The following is a 19149-nucleotide window of genomic DNA, read 5'->3' on the forward strand; positions in this document are numbered from 1 at the left end:
ATAGTCTCCCACTTATAAAAATTAGGGGATGTCTCTTCTCATCTCTCTCATTTGGGGTCATTTGGTCATTTCAGTTTCACAGTAGTGAGTATTGACTGTCTGTTCTTACCATTTGCATTGTTGTAGCCATGGTTTATATTGTTTTCCTGGCTGTGCTTAACTCGCTTTATACCATCAGTTCATATATGTCTTTCCATGCTTCTCTGAATTCATCACATTGTTTCTTACAGTACAGTAATATCTTATTATAATAATGTACCACGATTTATTTAGTCATTCCCCAAACGATGAGCATATACTTTTTTTTTCCAGTTTTTTGATACTACAAAAAGTGCTGCCATGAATATTTTGATGTGTAAGGATCTTTTGTTTCAGCACAATCTTTAATCTGCTTCAGTGTTCCTACTAGGTATTATCCAAATAGATAATGCCCAAAGGAATTTTTCAGGCAGCTGCTTTCATATTTTGTCTCACAGATTCTCCTAGTTAGTGCCCAAAAGGATCTCTCAAGCAATTGTCATGAGACAGTCTTCTCCACAGAGGCTCTGTCACTGTGATTTCTATCTCTACTAGTACAAAGAACTTACTCTTATCTCTTTCAAAATTCAGGAGACTTGAAAGATTTCTCCTCACACTTTCTACACCACACATTGTTTTCTTAGATAAACACACATACCCTTTTCTGATGATCCTTCCACTGTAGGGACCTTGCAAATATTTTTGAATCTTTGACAGTCCTCAAGGATGTAACAAAAATTGGGAGGTGGGGGAGAACAGAGGGATCACAATACTAAATCCTTTGTTGACATTCCTACTGTACCATGAATGCTCATTTCCTTTTGTAAAGAATGTTCGTATCAAAAGTCCTGAATTCAGGTCCTGATTTACTACACAGCATTAGTGGGGTCTCTATGACAGTGAAAAAAAAATTACTTAAATTATCCGGGCTTCAGTTTCCCCATCCGTAAAATGGAGAAAATACTTGAACTTCCTTAATCTGAGGACTGTTGTATGGAAAGCAATTTGTAAAATGTAAAGTGCTCTAAAATTGAGTTATTATTATTTCATTCTAGCTGGCCTCATTCTTTGTCTGTAAAAAATTAGCTGGAGAAAGAAATGGCAAACCACTCCAGTATCTTTGCCAAGAAAACCCCAAATGGTGTCACGAAGAGTCAGACACAGCTGAAACGACTGAACATACGTGCATACATAGCTGGCCTTTACTTGCTGCCTCTGTGCTATTGACTTCTAACATTTTAGTCTTGAAACTACTTGAGTGACAGAAAACTCCGGCCACTCTTGTTTGCTGTGTGTAGCAAGCAAGAAAGAGACGCCTTCCCCCATTCCCAAAGAGAGAAGATTTAGGAGACTTAGATGTTATCTATTCCAACCCTCCCTCCCTTTCCCCCGTTTTACGAAGGAGGAAACTGAGGACCATAAAAATAAAGGACTTGCTTAAGGTGACACAGAGTAAGGGAGCAAAGCCAGGAAACTTGAGGACCTGATTCCAAACTCAGGCTAACACGCAAAGGTCCCTGAAAATGCAAGCAAGGTAAAGATTTAGGAAGCGGTGGTGGTATTGCTGGGGGGAAGTGAGTGTAAAAGGCGACGGGATGAATCATTTTTGAGAAGGAAGGAGAGAAAAGAGACAACAGGACTGGGCTCTCCGCGGTCTCCTCACCTCGTCTCTTCTAGAGATTGCGGTCTGAGCACAGAAGACGTCCCAGGACCAGACAGACTTGCAGAGAAATCGCACCAGAACGCACCGATGGATTTAGGCGGCGGGAGCCCATCTATTCGCTCTTGATCGATTCCCTGGGCCTTGCTCCGTTACCGCCGTCTCCCGGGCTGCTGTGCGCCAAACCGTCCGCGGTGAGAACCAGCCGGGGTCAAGGGCGGTCCCCCGCCGCGCTGGGGGCTTTCTTTTCCGCGGAAGAGGTGAAAGACGGGGGTGTCTGGGAGTCAAAAAGCCTGGGACTCACCTCAGAGTCGGGGGTTGAGAGGCCGCCTCTTCTTCTGGTGTGAGAGGCCGGGATGGAAAGGGACTTTTAGGCCCCTCCTGGCGAGGTAGATGAGGAAAGGAAGCGCTTTGCAGACCTTGGAGCGCTTCGACCGGACGCTGTCCGTCCGGGTTGTTTTTCTGCTCTTTTGTGATGCCGTCGCTGGGCAGGCGGCCCGTGGGGGACATTCTTTGTCTGTTGGTCCTCTAGTCCTGCCTGAGACAAGCGGAGCATTTCTTGTCTCCCTTTTGGGCATTAAAAATTATGACTTGATATTTCGAAATATTTATCCAGGACCTAGGTGTTTGCCTCGCCCACGCACACATTGTAGCTCCCTCCTTGCGTTTCAGTGTCTGAACAATTCTGCCTTTTGGTGACTGTTCTTCTGTTCAAGGGCTGTGCTCGCTACCCCAAGAGAGGCTGGCTTTTAGGTGAAGCGGGGTTTGTATAGTCCGTCGCCGGGCAGAATAAGAATAGCCTACACTTAGAGAGTGTGTCTCAAAAGTCCTTAAGTGCAGTTGTATCTACATCCGTCCATCCATCCATCCGTCTATCTATCGATCTGTCCATCTCTCCATATGTCAGTCTATCTGTCCATCTGTATTATCTATCTATCCATCTCTGTCTATCCATCTATCATCTATCCATCCATCTCTCTATCATCTGTCTATCCATTTAGCTATCTATCTATCCATCTGTCTATCATATATCTAACTCTATATTTGGGACACCCTGTAGAGTGCTTTAAAATTTACAACATCTACTTGTATTTTCATTACCTTGTAATTCAACAAACATTTTATTTTTAGAATTTACAATTACGTCCCTACCTCCCCTAATGAAAAAAGAAAAAAAACAAACTCTTCTAACAAATGCACGTGGTCAAGGAAAACAAATTTCCATATTGTCAGTGTTCCCAAACATAGCCTCATCCCGCATCCCCCCAAAAAAGTTAGATCTCTGTTAGCTGCAAGGCATAGTGTTTTTTTGGGTCATGTACTCATATACAATTACACAGTCTCTATATTCCAAGAGTTTTTTTTTTTTTAAGTCTAGTGGAGATTAGAGGGTAGTGAGGAAGGACAAGCATGCAAGTAATCACGATATTCTGGATTTGTGAGAGAACGCAGGTGTAGGAAAAGTGCTTTTGTCACTTGTATTGTGTTAGGGAGGGCCTTATGCAGAGAAGTAGAACATGAATTGAATCCTGAAGGAATTGAAGAGATTTAATGAGATGAGGCTGGGGAGGGAAGAGGCAGTCCATTCCAGTCATTAGCAAAGCTTGGAGATGGAAAGAGTAAAATGAGAACCTGGGGGATGTATAGCCTGAAACAGATTGGAGCCAAAAGAGGGTCTTGGATACACAAAGTGGGTCCTCTATACTATATGTTAAATCAAATTGGTAGGACCTGCAGAAGTTTGCCATTAAGAGCCCACCAAACCCACTACCAAGATGAGGCAGGCTTCAGAGTATGACTTTAGTGGACAGTTTGCTGTTATGATGTTGTGTAATTTTTATTCTGCTGGATTACAAATCAGTCCAAATTGCGAAAATTGGTCCAAATCTCATCATAGTGTCGTTTCTTGAAAATTTAAAGCCATGTGAAAACCTGATTCTTCCTCCCACGACTAGAATACATGATGAACTTACTCAGGTCAGAATAAACAATTTTACATTGTTTTAGTGCTTTAGAGTTTACAAAACACTTACAATTGTCATCTCATTTGATTTTCACAACACCTATTTGAGGGAGTTAGTAAAAGTGCATGTGGTACCATTGTGAATCACTGACAGGCCTTAAGCATGGAAAGGGACTTGTGGGCAGAATAAGCAAACATTTATTAAGTGTTTCCATTGTGCCAACCCCTGCTATGTGCTGAGTATGCAAATAGCAAAATGAAGTAGTCTCAGCCCCCAGGGACCTTACAGTTGACAGAGGTTATAACACATTCACAGAGAAGTAAATAGAGGATACATAGGATATATTACAATAAGTACACATTGATTTTTTTGGGAGGCACTAATAAGGGCGGGGGGAGAAAGGGGAGAAGGAAAGACCTCTTGAAGAACATGGTGAGCCCTGAAGAGAGTTCTAAGAGGTGCAGGTGAGGAGAGAGAACATTCCAGCCATGCATAATAGTCTAAATGAGGATAAGGAAGCAAGAAAGTTTATTGGTGAAATGCCACTATGTACGAGTTTGACTGTATCTCAGAATGCAATCAGATTCCTGAGGAGAGCTTGGTACACATTTTGATAGTTGGTCAGTCATTAAAGATTATAGAAAGAAGCCGAATAGGGAAGATGTGACTTTCTGTATTTGGCAACCTACCAAAGGTGATTCTACTCTGTATTTTGTGATGATTTGTCTGTTGGGAAGGAGTATTCCATTTCAGAACATTGTATAAGAATACATTTTTCTGTCAGAACAGAATGGACAAACAGATTCTGCACCCAGTAGTTGCAGCAAAGTGTGCCAGAATGGCAGGGGAAATGGAAAACAAGTCAAAGGAAAGGAAAGATGGGAGAGAATGAACAAAAAGCCATATGGTAGGGAGTGGTAGTGTGCTAGTAATTATATCAGGTTCAGTTTATTGGCAAGAGTATAAGCACATGGTTTCCCCTAGTCCTAGGAATAGCACAGAAGCATTCTAAGATGGGGAGGGAAGTAAAATTTAAAATAGTTTGTTTTTTTCTTTTAAGGACTAGGCCTTTTTAGACAGTCATTCATTAAATAGCAGTTTTTAACCACCAAGTACAAGTTGCAGTAAGTATCTGCCAAGACTGAGGTATGCGCAGCATGATGGATAGATGACTGATTCTTTGTGGTGGTAATTATTGAAGGCCTACAATAAAAGTCATAGACTGCAGCAATGTATTGTTGTAGTATTAGTAAGTTTTCTGTATGTATAATTCTGCTGTTTATCCATTGATAGTAATTCATTTGTGCCCTTTTTGTAATTGATAATGAAAATTTGTTAGTGTTAACTTAACATTCAGTAACCCTGGTGTATGTCACAAAATCTGTGAAATTTAAAGTTAAGTCTGAAAGGCTTTTTGTGTCTTGGGATTTAATCTGGATTTTTTCTTTTCCTTTGTCTTTTGTTTATAACTGAATGGCTTAAAAATGGATATCACCCATTCATTCATTCAAGAGACATTTATTAAGTCCTTACTTTGTCTCCAGCACAAGGGGGGAAAATAACAAACAGACAAAAAGACCAGAAGATGAAAATTTTAAGCTATTTAGGGAGATGAGATATACATAGAGGAAACAACCAAAGTTAGTTGAGTGAATGAATGAACTAGAAGATAATTCTAAAACTGTAAGATAAGTTTGAATATTAGGTAATTGGACTTTTTTTTTGCCTTTTGTTTTTATATCACATTCATTTCTAAATACTTTTCTCTCCCCCAACTCAGCAAGATTTCCCTTATAACCAAGATTTAAAAGGAAAAAAATAGTTCAGTAAAACCAGCTAGCATCATCTGCAACTGACAGTATATTCAGCATTCTACACCCATAATTCTTTTCTTCTGCAGTGATGGGAGGGAAGTGCATTATATTTCCTTTCCAGGGCTAATTTTGATCATTAGTAGACAGTTCCGCTCAATTTACTGTTCCATATTTCAATACTGGGGGCAGCTAGGTGGCTCAATGGATAGAGAGCTGGGCCTGGAGTCAGGAAGATGTGAGGTTATGTCTTGCCTCAGATAGTTAACTAGATGTGTGACCCTGGGCAAGTCACTTAACTGTTTGCCTCAGTTTCCTCATCTGTAAAATATGCTGGGGAGGTAAATGACAAACCACTTCAGTATCTTTGCCAAGAAAAACCCAAATGATGTCATGGAAAGTCAGGCATGACTGAAATGACTGAATTTCTACACTGGCAGTTCCCATGTGTCTATTGTACTACCTTTTTACTTATGCCTCAAAGAATCTCTCCTTTTAATATGTAGCTCATCCATTCCTCCCTCCCTGACCCCAACTATTAGTTCCTTCCCTCTCTAACTGCCTTGTACTTATTTTGTATATACTTATATAAATATTTGTGTATATTGTTTCCCTTCATAGAACGTAAGCTCTTTAGGAGTAGGAATTCTTTGTACATGTATCTCCAGTACTAGCACAGTGTCTGGAACCTAGTTTATGCTTAACAAATGTTTGTTGATTGATTAAATGGATTTTGGGTAAAAATATTTTACAGTGACCTGACTGTATATAATAAGGTGACCTTAAATTCCTGGTGCCTGAAACTTTTCATAGAAGAGAAAATCCTTGTTTTGAAATATCTCACATTGATTGATGATACTTATGTCATCAACAAAAAGAACTCCAGAGAAACTGACACATCCTTATACATAAAAGTCGGTTAAGCAAGTATTTATTGAACTTCTGCCGTGTGTAAGGTAATGTGGGGAGTTTACCTATCAGTTATGTCTAATCAGGAAGTTATCCACTAATATAGAATGAGTTAACATTTAATATATTAAATAAATATTATCCTATTATATAGTATATAATAATATTTTCTAAATATAATTATTAATAGATTTAATTTTCTTTAAAATTTTTATGATAGTTGTGAATTATTGGCATAGAAGTGAGAATTAAACTTGTGGCAATGTATGCTTATCGTTATGGAGTGGGAGGAAGAAGCCCAAGGGAATGGGGAGAATAGTTCTTTCTTTTTTCCCCTTTCATTTTTTTAGAAAAATTATTATATATTTATTTTAAACATTCTTTTCTTTTTGAATTTTGAGTTCTAAATTCTGCCCTTCCCTTCCATATCCTTCCCCACTCATTGAGAAGGCAAGCAATGTGATATCAATTCTACATGTGAAATCATGCAAAAACATTTCTGTATTACCTATATATTTTTTAAAAAGCAAGAAAAATGGAGAGAAAATTGTACTTCAGGTTGCACTCAAAGTTCATCACTTCTCTCTCTGGAGGTGGATAACATTTTTTTGTCCTGAGACCTTTAGAATTGGCTTGGATTATTGTATTGAACAGCTTAGCCAAGTCTTTCATGGTTGATCATTACAATTTTGCTGTTACTGTGCACAATGATCTCCCAAGTCTTTTCATTTCACTTTGCATCAGTTCATATAAGTCTAGCCATGTTTTTCTGAAACCACCCCCCTCATCATTTCTTATAGCACAGTAGTACTCCATCATAGTCATATGCCACAACTTGTTCAGCTGTTCTCCAATTGATGAGCATCCCCTTGATTTCTAGTTCTTTGCCACCACAAAAAGAGCTGCTATAAATATTTTGTACGTGTAAATCCTCTTCCTTTTTCTTTGATCTCTTTGGGATACAGACCTACTAGTGGTATTTCTGGGTCAAAGAGTATGTATAGTTTTATAGTCCTTTGGACCTAGCTCCAAATTGTTCTGCAGAATGGTTAGATCAGTTCACTGCTCCACCAACAGTTCTTTCGTGTACCTATCTTTCCCTCATTCCCTCCAGCATTTGTCATTTCTGATAGGTGTGGAGTGGTATCTCAGAGTTGTTTTAATTTGCCTTTTACTAATCAATAGTAATTTAGAGCATTTTTTCATATGATTATAGGTAGCCTTGATTTCTTCTTCTGAAAACTGCCTGTTTTTATCCTTTGATCATTTATCAATTGGGGAGTGGCTCTTATTTTTATAAATTTATACTCTATACTCAGTATATTTGAGACATGAGGCCTCTATCAGAGAAACTTGCTGTAAAATTTTTTGATGTCACTTCATTGTCTATGGTACCTTTAAGTAAAATGTAGTTTCCGTGATTGTTCCGTTTAATTAGGTTTATTTTTGCTTTTAGTGTGAGATCATGAATGCTGCTTCTGCTTATTTTTAGTTAAGCCGAAGAATGTTTGATTCTGCTCCAGCCCTTTATTTTGACTCTGTGTGTCTTTCTGTTTCTGGTGTGTCCCTTGAAAACAATATTTTTTGATTCTAGTTTCTAATCCATTCTGCAATCTGCTTCTACTTGATGGGTCAGCTCATTCCATTCACATTCACAATTAGGATTGTTGTGTCTTTCCCTCTCCCATTTTCTTCTGTTTCTTTTTCTTATTTTATCTTGTCTCTCTTCAGAAGTATGTTTTGTTTCTAGTCAGTGCCTTCCTTAATTTGCCCTCCTTTTTATAATTCTCCCTCCCCTTTCTCTTATCCCCTTGCCCTCCTATTTTCCTATTGAGTAAGTTAAATTTCTATACACAACTGAGTGTGTATATATACATATTCTTCACTCTTTGAAACAGTTCTGATGCCACTCTCCTTTCCCCTTTCTCCCCCAGTCATTTTCACTTCCAATGTAAAAGTTCTTCCTTGGATGCCTCTCTTAGGTGAGAAAATTTTCCCTATTCTACCTCTCCCTTACTATTTCTCCCAGTGCATCCCTCTTTTTCCTTCTTTTTTTTTGTGGAGATTATTCCAATATAATTAATTCACATCCATGCCCTGTCTGTGTAAACTCCTTTTAACTGCCCTAATAATGACAAAATTCTTAGGAGCTACATGTATCATCTTCTCATATAGGAATGTAAACACTTTAACTTTATTGAGACCGTTATAATTACTTTTTTGTGTTTTCCCTTTTTATGCTTCTCTTGAGTCTTATGTGTGAATGTTGTATTTTCTATTTGGCTCTGGTCTTTCCATCAGGAATGTTTGAAAAACCCTCTATTTCATTAAATGTCAATTTTTTTTCCTTGAAGGATTGTACTCAGTTTTGCTGGGTAGGTTATTTTTGGTCGTAATCTTAGCTCCTTTGCCTTCCAGAATTTTGTATTATAAGCCCTTTGCTCCTTTTTCATGGAAGCTGCTGAATATTGTGTCATCCTTTCTATGTCTCCACAATATTTGAGTTGTTTCTCTCTGGCTGTTTGAAGTATTTTCTTTTTAACATGGGGACCCCTACTCCTTTGTGACTGTTCAGAAGTGCTCCTCTGTACTCTGGAACTGTGACCCCGGAATTTCATATGGGTAGTAGAGTTGCCAATCAGCACCAGCTGTACCCAGTGCCAGCAAAGACTCCCCCACGATCTCTTTTTTTGGGGGGGGGGGAGGTGAGGCAGTGGGGGCTGAATGACTTGCCCAAAGTCACATAGCTAGTAAGTGTCAAGTATCTGAGCACAGATTTTAACTCAGGTTTTAAAAAGCTTTAAAAAAGCATTTATTAATCACTTATACATGAGATACAAAGACAGAGACAAAAGTTAAACAGTCTTCATACTAACCTAAAAATTTCCTTCCTTTCATCTTTGAAGGTAAATCTGTGGCATGCTTTGTGAGAATTATTGTGATTCTCCAAGATACGCTTGTTATATCACTAGAGTTTTACTGGACTCTGCTAGATAGTAACCTTTACATTGTGTCTTCTCCACCATCTAACATATTATGCTCTATCCAATCACTGATAAGTGTTGGATAGCTAGAGCAAATGTCTCCTCAGAATAACAGATGTAAAATCCTACTTTCTGTTATACAGGTCTGTTAGAGTTCTTCACTGATAACGTTTGCTCCATTTGGCTGTGTGGAAAATGGCATCAAATCTGAACCAGGATGCTAATGAATTACTAGATTGGAATATGACTTCCAGTCAGGTATTTTTTTAAATAGTTTATGAAGCTGTTTTCAACGTGTGCTAGGCTAGTTATACATGTTTTAATTATTTTGCAATTTATTTGTATATAATTGGGTTAATTTTTTTTTTTTTAGCAAAATGCAAAAATATTTCTGAAGGCAGATTAGTGGTTTATTTAGGATAATATCTAACATTTATATAACACTATTTAAAGTTTGCAAAACACTTCACAAATATTATCTCATTTATACCCACTTCAGTTCTGGGAGATGGGTGCTATTATTAATCCCCATTTTGCAGATGAGGAAGCAGACATGTGTTAAATGACTTACCTAATTAATGTAAAGAGAAGAATTTAGGATAGGCTTAATCTTGCAGATTATGGAGCCAGGAGAGAATATTCTACTCTTGGCTGGGAAGAATAAGATCTTCAGAACATAACTGACTTTAAACTTCTATGTGGGTATTTTCTTATGCAGGTCAATCAAGATTTTTTGCCTACTTCATCTGATCACACAGAGTCGGTCATTCCACTGACATCTCCTACATCAATTGAATTATTAGACTTACTTATGACAGGAAGTCAGGTATTTTTCTGTAGCTATTTTAGGAAACTGTAAGATTTTTACTTTCAAACATCTGTAAGTTGGTTTGGGAAGTATTGACATTTTTACTATATTTGCATGAATAAAGGATACACCTCCATTATTTGGCTCTTTCTTGAATCCAGGCTGTATGTGCTATATTTGTATGAGTAAAAGATGCTTTTCCATTGTTTGGCTCTTTCCTGAATTCAGGCTACATAATTTTGAAGTTATTTTTATATAGGTTCCTTATATAGACTATTTTTTAAAAACTTTTTTTTGTTCTCAGTGAAACATTTCAGCAAGTATTCATTAAGTGCCTACTTGCAAGGTACTGTGCTAGCCTCTGGGAATACAATGACAAAATCAAAATAGTTCTTGCCCTCAAGGAGATTCCATTTTTCTGTAGATATAGTATCATTGAAGCAAATAAATATACTATTATTATTTGTTGGGCATCCAAAATAAATATTACAATTGAGAAGGAGACTTAAATTTAATGAGTCATGAACTGTTGCTCCCCAAAATTTGGTTCTTGAATTATAAGTCAGTATCATCTCAGTGAAGCTATGTAGTGCTTATGGGCTCAGGTCCCAGGCCTGCAGAATAAAGAAGGAAAGGTAGAAGGAGGGATAGAAAACAACAAAACATAGAGATGTCAAAGAAAACAATGAGAAAAGGAGATAGTGAATGCAGAAATAACAAAGTGCCACTAATAAATAGCATTATAGAATCATAAAATTTAGAGTTTGAAGAGTACTTCGTACTTAATCCATCTCTTCATCTGACAGATGAGGAGACTGATGCCTTTAAGTAAAGTGTCATATAGTGGTACCTGCCTTTTTCTAGATTATTAAAACATATAATTGATAATTCTTGCTTTTGGCCTTCATTTTAATCTAGTGCTAACTTTGGGGATTCAGCTGATAGGTTTGTTTTGTTCTTTTAATAGCTACAGTGCCTATTGAATTGAAAGGGGTGTGTGTGTGTGTGTGTGTGTGTGTGTGTGTGTGTGTGTTTTAGGTGTTTCACAGTCCCATTTTCATGTTAATTATTTTCCCTCTACCTGTAAAGAAAACAATGTAATCTTTATGACATCGAACATTATTTTAAAGAGAAGATGAACTTCCATGACTTTGTGTTTGTTGTTTAGAGATAAAATTAGCTCACTCTGGAATTTAGATTCAGTGTAAAGAATTTTAAAAATCTTGACAGAAGCACTGAGTTTTTGATCCTCTTTTAAAAGTTATTACTTAGCTTGCTTATTAATTCTCTCCCTTCAAAGCTTAGAGCAAAAATTTCCATACCCTAAAGGCAGAAAGCATATTTATAGTCTAATACAGTATGTGAATTTTACTTTAGAGTTGTCAGCAATTTTTTTCTCTTTCTCTATGATTGTAGCAAGAAGAAGTGGAATGGGAAAGCATAAATGCACTATTAACGAAGAATGGCTTAAAACCAGTGTTTCTTGTCAAAAGGACACATGGAAAAAACCTAGGCGGTAATCAAACCTTACTCTCTTTGTTTCCGAAGTTTAGATAAAAGTTAGTTTTAATTTTCCAAATTATATATATTAAATAAAAATATATTATTAAATATAAAATACAGTAACATACAACCGTATGAGATGTGGTATACAATAAGATATACAACATATATAATACATGATACTATAAGTAATAACATTATACATATCCTATACATATCTATCTATATTTGATTTTTTTTTTCCAAATTAAATTCCTTCCATTTTGGGCAAAGTTTTGGCACTGTATTTTAATTTGTCTGATTCCAGATCTAATCATTTTTGACAAACAGTCATCACAGAGGATTAGACAGACTTTAAAAAGGTTGGTGGATGACAGTGCAAGGAATCAGAATATGATCCATCAGCTCATCGAAGCAAATCAACAGCTTAGGTAAGATTTTTTTTTAAGGGAAAAAAATTCTGCTTTGAATTGCTCTGAATTTTTATGACTATAAATAGATATTTTTATAAGTATACTTTAAGAAAATAAAATACTCAATCTTATCTTTTATGGTTTTGACAGATCAGGCCTCTTCTATGGGCTTAAAATATTTGCATATTAAAGGAAACCTTTTCTACCATCGTTAGCTTCTTGATGTAAGGCAAAATGTTAAGAGTGGCTTAGAAGTTTGGAAAAACTATTGAATCTAAAATTGAGAAAATTCGCGTTGTGTCTTTGACATGGATTGACGTTATAACCAAGAGAACGAATTGTGTGTTTATTAAATCAGAGATGAACTGCAGCAAGAACAAACCCGAACTTTGCAGGAAGAAAAACGAGCTGACGACTTGGAACAAATTGTGGATAGTGTGAAATCCAAAATCATTGAACTTGAAGAAGAATCTGTAGTCATGGTTTCCCAGCAACAGAATCAAGTGAAAGAATTTCAAGAAGATCAAAAAGCTGCACAAGTATGAGTGTTACATATGTTCTATAAGATTTCAAATGGAAAGTGATTTATAAATATGCTAAAGTTATTTTGTTATAATTTATAGTAATGTCAATAAGGACTTAAACTGTTTAAAGAAAATTGACCGGTAAAAAGTCCTTATTCATCTTTAGTGTTTAATATGATAAAAATAAAAAATAAATACCATTTAATTCAACAAGAATTTATTGAATGCTTATACTGTGCTAGGTACTGTGCTAGGCTGGTCAGTTTGTCAAACAAGCATTTATTAAGTGCTTACTGTGTACAAGGTGTTGTGCTAGGTTCTAGATATACAAAGAAAGGCAGAAACATGGTTCCTGGCCTTTAGGAGCTCATATTCAGATGGGAGAGGGAATGTGCAAAGATCTATGCACATGCCAGGTATATCCAATATAAATGGAGAGTAATCTTAGAAGGGAAGGCATTAGCTGGAAGTGGAGAGGAGGGGATGAGAAAGGCCCCTTATGCCACATGGGATTTGAGTTGAGTTTTGAAGGGAAGGAGGCAAGCCTAGTGGTGGTTATTAGGAAGGAGAGCATTCCAAGCAGGGGGGACAGGCAGAGGAAATGCACAATTGGAAGATGGAGTATCTGGAGAGGAACAGCAAGGTAGAGTAGGTGGAAGGTGGGTAGTAAAGTGTAAGAAGCCTGGAAAGGTAGGAAGGGGCAAGGTTGAGAAAGGCTTCAAATGCTAGACAGAGAATTTTATATTTGATTCTGAAGGTAGTGGGATACGCATGAAACTGTAGGTCTTGAAAATGTACAGATTGCTTTTCTTTTTAAGAATGAAATGAAAGTCAACTTCTAGCTTTCAAAGCTGGCCTCTTTGTCTACCTTCTTTCTATATTTTCCTCTCTGTTAAAAAAAAGAGACTCCTCAATGACTCATTTCCTTTTTTTTTCCCAATCCCTTGCATATCTATCCTTGCCTTCCCATTGAGACAGAGGTTTGGAGGGAAAACATTCCAGGCAAGGAGTAGTTTGTCACTGTGATCTGAGTTCTTATGAGCCTGAAGGAATAAAATGTTACTTGGTTGAAAATAATGGTCTTATGTTAACCACTTAAAATGCTCGCATAAACATGCTGCATTTGTGTCTTCAAGGACTTAATAATGATGAATGAAAAAGCATTTATTAAGTGCTTACTATGGGCAGAGCATATAAGGATACAAATCAGAAAGGAATACATTCTCTGGTCTTAAGGAGCTCACATTCTAATAACACATATAGCAGGTTTCAGCTGCAAGTTAGAAGGAAAGGTCCCATGGTCCTTAGTGTATATTGCAAAGCAAATGGTAATTCATATTAAATGTGATTTTCATTGATGAAATGACATCAATTTCTGATGTTGGACCGTTTGACAATGCCAAGAACTTTGGTGTTAAGAACTTGCTTTTCTGGGTCTTCAGTAGCTGTGACTGCAACTTGCTTCCTGGAATTGGAGTGGGGAAGGAACTGGGTGGAAGGGGAGGGGAGGGGGGCATTGCTTCCTGGAATGCTAGTTCCTTGGCTGGATTAGAAGCAGGATTGTAGATCTAATGGATCTTACCTGCCTGTCCGGAGGCAGTGGGTCTGCAGTTGATGTTGGTGGTATTGTAGAAGGTGGGCCCCTTTATAGGCACTTTCCCCTTCAGCGGTAGCTGTAGGCCTGGGCCAAAAGTAATGCTGTGGTGTGAGAAGCACTTGTTCCCACAGCCCTTGGATTCTGGGTTGTGGGCTATCTCTATTAGAGTCTGAGGAGAGGTGGTGATAGGGGTAGAGGTAGTGGTTAGACTTGCCTGGCACATTCTGCATCTTGTCTCTCAGAGTGCCTTGCTGCTTCAGCTAGTGATGGGGCTTAAGCAGTCATGAGACCGGGGAAATCTAGAATATACCTCGAGTCACGGAAGCCAAGGTTCATGTATCAGAAGAGTAGATAAGGCTGGAAGCATTAGGCAGGCAGTGTCCAGGGTTTGGGAAATTAGAGGGAATCCTCAAAAATACCAGTAGTTATATAGTGCTGAAGGTGATCTCTGGGCTCTAGAACCAAGTTATTCTCTGCCTTATTGTATCCTGTTTCCTGTTTTTGAGTGGTCCTTTGGTCCTAGTCTAAGAGGTCAGAGATCTACAGGTAATTTGGAGGTTGGAGGTTCTGCGAAAGGCTTTGCTTTTCTTCTTTTCCTGAACGGATCTTGGAATCTTTGGCTTCCTTCACGAAGTGCCATCTTATGCACAAAACCTTTCCTGGTCCCTCTGGCTGCTAGTATCCTCTACTCCAAGATCACTTTACATCTGCTTTGTATGAATTTTTTATGTACCTTTAAATATTGTCTCCCTGGTTAGTGTAAGCTCCTTGAGGGCTTTGCTTTTTGTCTTTACATGTCTATTGTCTACCATATAGTAGGTGCTTAATAAGGTCTTAATAGATTGAATGAGAACTTATATTATTTGAGGGGAGTAGAGTGAGAAGGAGACTTGAGGCATCTTTACGAAAGATTGATTACATGTGTTAGTATAGGGACTGAATCTGTGATTTCTTTAATATAGAGAACTTCTAGATGAAAACTTTCCCTCCACTGATGAATATCTGTACCTTCTCTGCAACTTGAAATTTTGGAGGATTTCCTAGATCAGGGCTGTCCAAAATGCAGCCTTCGGGTCCCATGAGGCCGCAGGGCCACAGTGTGATTTACGCGGCCTGCCTACAAGCATAGAAATTTACATAAGTGCTTTAGTAAACAGAACTCTCACTAAAATGGCAAAATATATTGTTTATTGTTTCAATAAAAACCTAAGGTTGGACAGCCCTGTCCTAGATCATTGAGAAATTAAATGATTTGTTTCAGGGTCATACAGCCAGTACATGTCAGGGTAGATTTTATCCCACACCTTCCTGGCTCCAAGGCCAACTTTCCATACTTGTCTTTTTAAGAGCTTTTTTCATGGCAAAAATCTAAAGTTTGTAGCAATTAAGGATGTTGGTACATGAAATAGACCTTTGTGGTTAACAGCACACTAACTTTTATTTAGCCAATTAACAAGCATATATTTTCTCTCCCTCCTACCTCCCTTGCCAGTGGAAAAAACCCCCCAAAATGAAAAAAATAAAACCAAATCCCTCTAATATGCATAGTCATACAAAACACATTTTCATACTGGTAGATTCCCAGTCCATCCCACCCCTGCCTAAAGTGGGAAATTAGGGTTTTCTTTTCTTAGAAAATGAAATAAATGCCAAAGTGGGTCCCAGAAAAGATATATGCACTCCCAAGCTTTAGGTATAACTTAATGAATTTTAAAGATCAATTCTGCTAATGTTGACGGAATTTCTAATCTATATAGAAGTTCGAATTTCAGTCATTTTCATTACTACAAGTTTTTAAACATATAGGTTAAAAGGTTTGTGCTTTTACCTTTTGAATGAAAAAAAGGATTTTTTTTTAAAGGGGAGGAACTATGTTTTCCTTTGATCATTGAGATGAAAAGGAAGCAAATGCTGTTTGCCAATCTATTTTTATTGTTTCATGTTGGTTTCATTTGGTCAGTTATATTTTATATCCCACTTTTGAAAAGGGTGGATATTTTATCTGCCTTAATATAGGATTGCTCTCATTTATCATTAGTATTTCAAAAAAGAGTTCCAGTGTCCTGTACACTCTTTTCATACATACTTGCCCAGTATTTTCTTAACCCTATAATCATAGAATAAGAAGATAGGACCTTATAGGTCATTTAACCCATTTTATCTCTGAGCAGAAATTCTCTTCTTACCTTTCCTCTGTAAGCAGAAATTCCCCTCTTACCTTTCCTGACAAGTGTATATCCTGCCTTTGCTTTATGACCTTCAGTGATGAGGAACCCACCACCTCCTGAGACCCCTTTCTAGATTTTTTGGACAGATATAACAATTAGGAAACTTCCCCCTATATCTGGTTAAAAATCTTCTTTTCTGGAGCTTCCACCCATTGCTCCTATTTCTGCCTTCTGGGAACGAAGCAGAATGAGTCTAATCCCTGTTTCTCCTGACAGCTGTTCAGATATCTGGTGGCAACTCTCATGTCCTTAAATTTTCTCCTCTTCAGACTAAATACCCCTGTTTCCTTTAGGCAGTTTTCTATGGCATAGCCTGCTGTTCTCTTGTCATCCTTGTTGTCTTCCTCTGGGTGTTCTTGTTTGTCAATGTCTCCTTTAAAACTTGGTCCTCAAAGTGAAAACAGAACTTATGAGAGCTGAAAATGGCTTAATGATCATTTTCCCTGTTATGGACACTGTTCATTTTTTTAAAAAAACTTTTGAAAAAAATTGTATTATTTTATTTTGAGAATTAAAAAAAAATTCTCAGCTCAAATTACAACTACTTCAAGAGGTCTTTTACACTTCTCCCTACTGCTAATGCCTTCCATCTGAACTCATCTCCCATTCATACTATATATTTTGTATGTACATTATTGTTTGCATGTCATCTTTGCCATTAGAATGTGAGCTCTTTGTCAGCTAGGGCCATGTTTTTGCCTCATTTTGTATCCCTAGTGCTTAGCACAGTGTCTGGCACATAAGTGCTTAATAAATGCTTGCTGTTGATGCTGAGGATGTTTTTGCACACCTACATTTCCCAATATATCCCTCTTTTCCCCTTTTCCAGTAAATCTTTCCATAGGACAAAGGATAAAAAAGGAGTTCAGCAAAACCAACCAGTGTTTCATCAAAGTCTGGTGTGGTTTACAATGTTCCAAACTCATTGTCTTCTGCCTCTTCCAAGAAGGGAGGAAATATTCTCACATCTCTTCTTTGTGGTCAGAATATAAGCTCTGTGAGAGTTGGCATATAATAAGTAGCACCTTAATTAATGTTTGCTGTTAATTGTTAATTGATTAGGGATGTTTAGTCATTATAATTTCACAGAATTCAGTTTCTTCTGTTGGTATTCTTTCCATTTACTTTATTGTAGTCATTGTGTATATTGTTTTCCTGCTACCTTTGTATCATTTCATGTCTTCCCATTCTTCTCTGTATTCATCATATTCATCATTTCTTGTAGTGCAGTAATATACTGTTATACCAGTGTAGTGCAACTTGTTTAGACATTCCCCAGTCAGTAGGCATCTACTTTGTTTCCAGTTTGTTGCTACTATAGAAAGTGGTACCGTAAATATTTGGTGTATATGAGAACCTTTTTTTCCCCACTGACTTCTTTGATAATATCTAGCAGTGGGATACCTGGGACAAAAGGTATGGATATTTTAATTTCTTCATAGCATAACTCCTAGGAAGCATAACTGCTTCCTAGACTAGTCAGTCCAGTTCACGACTCCCTCAACAATGTTATTGAGTGCATGTCTTTCCACAAACCTGCCAGCATTGACCAGTACTATCATTTGTCATCTTTGTCAGTTTGCTGGGTATGAGGTGAAAACTTTAGTTGTTTGTTTTGATTTGCATTTTTATTCTTATTAGTGATTTTGAGAGTTCTTTCATATGGTTGTTAATGGTTTTCAGTTGTTGTTTTGAGAACTGTTTCTTCATATGCTTTGACTTACTTATGCACCGAGGAATGTGTTTTAGTCATGTTGACATTAGTTTCCTATGTACTTTTCATATTAGGTACCTCTCAGAGATATTTAATAAAAATTTCCCCTCCTCTCCAATAAACCACTTCCATTTTTATTCTGTTTTTTAAAAATTTTTATTTGTGCAAAAGATTTTAATTTCATGCAGTTAAAATTACCCATTTTATTATTTTGTGATTGCCTCTATCCCTTCTTTTATAAAGCATATGTTAAATTCCACAGGAATACAAGTTAAGATTGCTAGCTTACTTCTCTTCCCTCTTTTGTAGGTTATGGTATTTGTCCTTCTTTATGTCCATGGCTTCTTTCCCATTTTTCACAATCTTTCAGATGTCACCAGTGGCTCAGCAGTAATATTTGCCAGTCTTTTCAGTACTCAGAAAGTTGAAATTCGTAGGGACAGCGGAGTACTTTCTTGCTGTTTCCTTGCTTAACTTAGTTATAAATTCTCAATTAGCCATTTTATTCTATTCTTTCTAGTCCAGAGATGTCTTTGGCAAAAAAAGCAGAAACAAAAGAAGAATTGAGCAGTTCTGCAGAACCTTTCTGGTTAGTTATCATTGTCCCATCCTTGTCCATATTATAGCTTTAAAAAAAGAATCCTTTTTGTCTTCAGCTGGTCTCGGCTCATTCTGAGCTTTAGCACTCCTGATGTTATCGTTATTCTTATATTACTCTTCCACACGTTCATCTTTACAACCTATTATCTGTCCTTCCTTCCATCTTCTGTATACATGTCTTAAAAATCTGAGTTGGTTCTAGAGTGACTGCCCTGTACGTCCTTATTGGCTGTGTCAGAGATACGGAAATTGCACACTTATTGCAAGACACTGTAAAATTTCCCCTTCTGTCCACATATGATGGAACTGATATCACTCCATGTAAACTGCTTGTGGGTGATTACAACTCTTCCCATTAACATCTCGACATTCTCTTTAGAAGTTCCCAACAGTGTGACAGCTATGCTTATTTTCCT

The 19149-nt window shown here is 37.3% G+C and overlaps 1 protein-coding gene across 7 annotated transcripts in view; it reads left to right on the plus strand.

Annotated features, from left to right (window-relative positions):
- The first annotated feature begins 1861 nt into the window (after positions 1 to 1861).
- CEP70 (centrosomal protein 70) overlaps positions 1862 to 19149 on the plus strand; it is a 38425-nt gene continuing 21137 nt past the window's right edge. For 4 of the 7 annotated variants that reach the window (XM_036746901.1, XM_036746905.1, XM_036746903.1 and 1 more), the window contains exons 1-6: positions 1900 to 2019; positions 9490 to 9604; positions 10065 to 10172; positions 11571 to 11670; positions 11965 to 12088; positions 12429 to 12609. In XM_036746901.1, the coding sequence (XP_036602796.1) occupies positions 9542 to 9604; positions 10065 to 10172; positions 11571 to 11670; positions 11965 to 12088; positions 12429 to 12609 (576 nt within the window). In that variant the 5' untranslated portion in view covers positions 1900 to 2019; positions 9490 to 9541. Of the gene's footprint in view, positions 2020 to 9489; positions 9605 to 10064; positions 10173 to 11570; positions 11671 to 11964; positions 12089 to 12428; positions 12610 to 19149 lie in introns of those variants that run through there. The other 3 variants (XM_036746902.1, XM_036746906.1, XM_036746907.1) reach the window with 3 other exon arrangements.

Source organism: Trichosurus vulpecula, chromosome 2, assembly GCF_011100635.1.
Source record: "Trichosurus vulpecula isolate mTriVul1 chromosome 2, mTriVul1.pri, whole genome shotgun sequence".
NCBI classification, from domain to species: Eukaryota; Metazoa; Chordata; class Mammalia; order Diprotodontia; family Phalangeridae; genus Trichosurus; species Trichosurus vulpecula.